Here is a 6,476-nt window from a genome sequence, read left to right as displayed (position 1 = left end):
GTTCTCAAGTCTAAAATTGATATGCGATCAAATTGTGAATAATTGCAATTAGTTAATTGCAAAGCCTGTAATTAATTCCAATATTTTTTTTTAATTGAGTCCCAGCCTATATTATTTATATATAATTTATATTATTTATAATTGCTCTGGTAATAACAGGTATATATTCTTTTTTTGATAAAGTAAGGCTTGGTTTTTTAGTTATATTTTATAATTTTTTTTTTTTTTAAACCAGATTAATGAAGCAATGCTATTGGTCGGACCAAGTCACGTGTCATTCTCTATAAATTCCGTCGCGCCGCAGTGCCACGCCCCTTTCGAGTTTCCGAGCCCGAAGGATACTGCTGTCAAAGCTAAATACTGCTGAATTCAACTTTGGATTAAACCTGCTCGCAGACCGACGTTAACGTGGACCAGGTAAGGAGTATATTTAATATTATTTAGTGTTTTTGGTAACCTGTGGACTTGATTTCGGCCCAGGTTAACCCTTAAGTATATTCCGAAAGTTGATTAAATGCAAGTATAAACGCGGGTATTGTTAATTTCTTTTTATAAATGCAGTGAAAGAACATTATGTGCCATTAAATGTCTTATTTTTAAAAAGAATCGCGGCCAATTGTTCCCGCGTCTGCTCTAAGTATGCCTATTTATGGTCCCGCGTTACATCGACGCAGACCTTACGCCGTAGGTTCTGCGTCGGTGTAACGCGGGACTAAAAATCACGCTTAGGCGGATGTGGCTGCAGGCGCGGTTACTCGCGGTTCCTGGCGGTTTTTGGACTCAGTATGCTTTCTACACGGTCAAAACATAAGACAGTACTTATTTAGCGCGGTTTCAGATCATTTTTGATCATTTTTGATGAGTTACAGGTACATTTTTCATCCACATGTGGGATGTGGCAGCCATTTAGTCTATCATTTTAGACTCTGAATCTAAGATGGCTGCCGACCCTGTGTGTGTATGTATGTGTGGGTGGAGGTTGTTATTACATCACCTGCGCACCTGTAGGCATGAGGGGTGATTGTCAAAAAAGGAAAAAAGGCGAAAAAAAGGCAGAATTTGAAGGAAAAAAGGCGAAAAAAAGGCGAAATGTCGAGGCAAAAGTCAAAATGTCGAGGAAAAAAGTCAAAATGTCGAGAAAAAAGTCAAAATGTCGAGAAAAAAGTCAAAATGTTGAGAAAAAAGTCAGAATGTCGAGGAAATAGTCAAAAAAGTCGAAATGTTGAGAAAAAAAGTTGAAATGTCGAGGAAATAGTCAAAATGTTGAGAAAAAAGTCGAAATGTTGAGAAAAAAGTCAAAATGTTGAGAAAAAAGTCAAAATGTTGAGAAAAAAAGTCAAAATGTTGAGAAAAAAAGTCAAAATGTTGAGAAAAAAAGTCAAAATGTTGAGAAAAAAAGTCAAAATGTTGAGAAAAAAGTCAAAATGTCGAGGAAAAAAAGTCAAAATGTCGAGGAAAAAAAGTCAAAATGTCGAGGAAATAGTCAAAATGTCGAGGAAATAGTCAAAATGTTGAGAAAAAAAAATCCAAGGATGTTAAAGGTTCTATCCAAGGAATTTGAAGGAAAAAAGGGGAAAAAAAGGTGTATTGGAACTGTTATAACCTGCGTTTGCAGTAGCATTTTAAGACCTGTAGAGAGCATAGTTTGCTTATTTATCTGTTTTGGGATTTTCCCAGAGTCCGTTAAATTCGTTAATATTATAGATCCATGGTTAAGTTACGTGAAGTGAGGTAACCGGAAGTGTTTTCTTCTCCTCCACAATAAGAGAATAAATATTGCAGTCTGCACATGCTCGAATTTAATCTGGGGGGGGGTTCACTCTGGCCAGTTATCTGATCTCTGAACAGCAGGTAAACTCAGACAAGTTATCCGATCTTCTGCATGTCGTTATCTGATACGATCAGAAATCCCATCTTTGCTGCATGTAAACGTACTGAGAGACACACACACACACACACACACACACACACACACACACACACACACACACACACACACACACACACAGCCTTGTGTTGAGGAATAGATCAATTTAACCACAGACATGACATGTTAAGATGTATAATGTAGTTGTTAATGTTATTGGTAGCTACCTAACTAATGTACATCTGTCTTTTCATTGCAGCTTCCTGAGCTCCAGTCCTAGTTGACTCATCTCTCCCTAACCCCATCTCTAACTCATCTCTAACCCCATCTCTCTAACTCATCCCTAACTCATCCCTAACTCATCCCTAACTCATCTTTACCTCATCTCCCTCTCCTCCTCCCTCTCCCCCTCCCTCTCCCCCTCTAACTAATCGCCACCTCTTTCTAATCTCCCTCTCCGCCTCAACTCCTCTCACGCACATTTACGTATTATAACCTTGTGTACTGTTAGCTATTATATTATTATACACTATATATTAACTATATCGTGTACTGAGTAGAATAACTTGTTTAGGTTAGGTTTTAGTTTAGGCTTAACACCCTTTTGTTTGGAGGGATTTCTTTTTTTCTTTCAGGATGCCGAGAAAGGGAAAGAGGTCCCAGGCCCAGGCGGAGCGCTGGAGAAAGGAGAAGGTCGATGAGCCAGACCCCCCCCAGAGCTCCCTCTATCCAGTGAACAACGTATGTATGACCAGAAATGACACAAACACTCATTTAAACAACTCAGTCTCTTCACTGAGACACGTTTACACCGTCCAGTTAAGTTTAATCTGTTTCTTATTTGTCATTAGTCGGCTGGTTTCACACTCCCAGCCAAACGGCCCTGGTCAGAGGATGAAGCGCGTGCCGACTTTTGTGCACGTGAGTATTCAGCTGTTTTATTATTAATTGAATTAATTTTTATTATATCAAATATAATAATTATGTATTCTTACTATACATTTCTGCTAAGAGCTTGTTAACTGTCTTTCATTCTTGCATGTTTTCACTGCTAGTAAAGAGTGATTGTTGTAGGATTTTTACAGGTATGAAATCCCTCTTTAATCGTCTCATGTTCCATCTTTTTCTAAACAGGCCATGGCTCCGGGCGACGCCACAGAGTGCTCCATTGGTCAATTTCCCCCTTCACAGGGCGGCCAAACAAATTGATCATGCCGCCTGAGTCCCCGGACAAGAAGGTAATATATATATTGACTGTTGGAAGAAAATAATTGATCGTTTGATGTCTTCATGATTTTCATGCGAATGAAATGCTATTATTTTTGCAGCTTGTTCTGATTGTCGGGGACTCCCATCTACGCGCCATTGTAGATGGTTTTGTCCAGATGCCAAAGACTCAAGACCTGTCCTTTGGCATCATGTCGACTCCGGGGGCCAGTGCGTCTCAGCTCCGTACCGAGGTCCTAAACGCCGTAGTTCCTCGTACTCCTGAGGCCGTATGTCTACTGGCTCCCAGCAACGACCTGACTCGCAACACCATTGCTAACGCTGCCAACGACTTTGCCAAACTCCTCCAATCCATTGGCAACCGCTGGCCTAAGGTAAGCTTTTCTTTCTTATCTTATTATTGTTGATTGGATGATTTCATTATATGGACTGTGTGGGACTTTTAGTGAAAGTGTAATTTTCTTATTAATGATCAGGTTTTGTGTTCTACAGGTTTTTGTTGTCGACTTTCCACCCCGCCTGACTTGTGACCCTCACTACCAGGATCACCTGCGTCAGGAATATCGACGTGTGGCTGCTCGTATGGGTATGTGGAAAATATTTGAGTTTCATACAGCTAATTGAGAAAATATCTTGCATAAAAAGCATGAATTAAATGTGTAGCATCTCATATAAAGTCATAATACATGTATGTATAACATGAAGATTAATTAATTTATTTTTTTCTCTTTTTCAAGGTGTGAAGTACTTCTTCTCCGCTACGGAGCATTTCCCCCTGAGCAATCTGGCGCTTTGGAGCTATGATGGTGTAAGTACAATGTCTGTGTGTGGAACAAAAGTCTGATTTGTAGTTCTTTGTTGTTGCCATTAAGACTTCAGTACACGGCAGATGCTAAATGAAAGTAAAACCTTTTTGTTTTTTTCTTTGCTTATTTCTGCAGGTCCACCTGAGTGATCGTTTCGGGATGGCTATCCTCGCTGAGTTGCTCTCATCTGCTGCTACAGAGCAACTTAGGACACCACCACCACCACCACCACCACCAGTCTTGCGAGTCTCTCCCAGGCCATCACCTCCACTTAGGAAGGTCCTTCCTAAAGCGGTTGTGAGGGAGAGTTCTCCTGCTCCAGCTTCCCCTCGTCCTGAATCAACTACCCCTGATCCGTCTCGGTGGACGGTAGTTGGTCAGGAAAGCAAGGTAATTGATGCATATTATGTGTGCTTGAGACTTAATATACGGTATGATGGTGTGATGTGATTTATACAATGTTTAATGTGATATTAATGAAGGTTGCAATGTTTTTATTTTTTTAATAAAATGCAATGCTTTCTGTCATTCCAGTGGAGGACAGCTCAACCACAGGTTTGTGCTTCGTTTATGGCTTTTCAAATATTACTTTTTGAATTAGAAAAAAAAAGATGTAATTAGAAGATTTTCTGTGTTATTTTTTTATAGGAGGAGGAGTGCTTTTTCCCACTGAACCCCGTCTTCTTCAGCAGCACCGCCCTACGTGCTATGGAGAAAGTCTCTCCTTCTCACCTGTCTTGCCTGGCGGACTTCAAGCCTTCGCCTAAGCCCAAGAAGGTCAGTGTCAAACTTTTATGTCTTGATGGAGGGCATTTTATCCAGTGTTACCTTTTTTATTACTGACTGTTAATTTTACATCTATATTTTTTAAAGTCATATAAACTATAATAATAGTCTTCAAATAAACTATGCTATCTATAAATATAATTGTAATGTATATTGTTGTTTCACTGTAACGATGTGACTTGAAGTATTTTGATTTATTTCATGCTATAGGTTGCGTCCTCGTCCCAAGCCAAGGGAAAGTATCGTCGCTGCTTCCGTTCTCCAGTGAACAAGGTATGTTACTTCTAATCACAAATGACACATGCTGGGGATTCGCAGCTCACTCTGCCCAGAGATGTCTAGACTGTCCTCACTGCCTAAAGTTTAATATGTATGTTATGACATCTTCTCAGAAGGTTGGAACATCCCCATCCGGATTGTTCTGGAGTTCGGACGAGGACGAGCCTTTAGGCCTAACCTCCCCTGCTGTGACGGTATGCCGTTCCCCCTCTTCTATTAGTTTAGAATTTGTTCATAGGGCTAATGTTTGCCAAAAGGTGCAATAATATTTATAATAACAATTATTTAGATGTTTTAAGAGCAGTAACACTATGGTTCCTCTCATATAACTATCAAAAGTGCATTTTGTAATTTTAATGATTCAAGTTTAATTGATATTTTATTTGATGATGCAGATTACACTTAAAATACATTTTCATTGGTAACAGGTGAGCCACCCAAGGGAACCTCGCAGATCCACAGGTTCTCCTCAACCTGGGATGGTTCAACCGCAGGTTAATATTTAAATAATATTCCTTGAGGATGTATTTATCATTCTTTGTTTTGTTTTTTTTCTTACAGGACAGATTGTAATCAGAAGTCAACCTGTTTTGTTTTTCAGGAGGAGTGTTTTGTCTTTCGGGAGGAGTGCTTCCCCCCACTTCCCCCCGCTGGACAGTTCAGCACCACGAACTTGCGTGTGGATCGCAAGACTTCTCCTAAGCCCAAGACGGTGAGTTACCTGATTCAGATTTTATCTGTATAACACTGAACATTTGCACCTCTCTCACTTACAAAATACATCAAATTAAATAAATTGTCCACAGTTTAATTCACTGTTTCTTCTCATCTGTCATCAGCCGTTTGTATCACCTCTGACCGGAGTCTCCTGTAGTTCGGATGAGCTAGAAACCCCCTGCTGTTCTCCACCTGCAAAAGTACGGTTCAGTTATGGAAGCACATGAGGGCCTATTTTCAAATTAAAATGCATTTTTGCGGAAATGCTTTTTCATTTTAAGAATGTGGCTGCATTGTTTGACTCTAAAATCAAATTAATAATATATAATCTGATTTGCATTTTAATTTTATTCTTCAAGGCTGCTTATTCTTGTTATTTATTCAAATTAAAAATAAAAAGACGTTTGAGATTTAATTTTCAAAATAAAATACAAAAAAATGTAAATGCAAATTGGATTAAATATTATTGATTTGATTTTTGAGTCAAAAAATGCAGCCACATTCTTAAAATGAAAAAGCATTTCTGCAAATGCATTTAAATTTTCACATTCTAGTTTAAAATTGAGTATTGGTAACTATTTGCTGAGGCATCATTTGAAAATGATATAAGCCCTCATATGCTTCCATATTCAGTAACATGCATGATCTCACTTAAAGTCTTCCTCTTAGTAAAATTTTGCTGCTTTATATATTCAGATGGCCAGAGGTCTGATGTCTTCACTAGCGGGACAAGTCACTCCTCCTGACTAAAGTGCATTGTTTCATTAAAGTCTTAAATTTTACTGAATTTGCTG

General features: G+C 38.9%; 1 protein-coding gene across 1 annotated transcript; it reads left to right on the top strand.

Annotated features, from left to right (window-relative positions):
• The first annotated feature begins 2,503 nt into the window (after positions 1-2,503).
• Positions 2,504-5,538, top strand: LOC133436708 (uncharacterized). The gene is made up of 13 exons (XM_061717239.1): positions 2,504-2,608; positions 2,719-2,788; positions 3,002-3,105; positions 3,196-3,468; positions 3,587-3,680; positions 3,832-3,902; positions 4,036-4,290; positions 4,435-4,455; positions 4,549-4,677; positions 4,897-4,959; positions 5,079-5,159; positions 5,394-5,459; positions 5,527-5,538. The coding sequence occupies exons 1-13, from the start codon at positions 2,504-2,506 to the stop codon at positions 5,536-5,538; spliced, it is 1,344 nt and encodes a 447-aa protein (XP_061573223.1).
• The last annotated feature ends 938 nt before the right edge of the window (positions 5,539-6,476 follow it).

This window comes from Cololabis saira, unplaced genomic scaffold, assembly GCF_033807715.1.
Source record: "Cololabis saira isolate AMF1-May2022 unplaced genomic scaffold, fColSai1.1 scf062, whole genome shotgun sequence".
Lineage (NCBI taxonomy): Eukaryota > Metazoa > Chordata > Actinopteri > Beloniformes > Belonidae > Cololabis > Cololabis saira.
The sequence above is the reverse complement of the archived record's forward strand: the minus strand, read 5'-3'. Positions and strand labels throughout refer to the sequence as shown.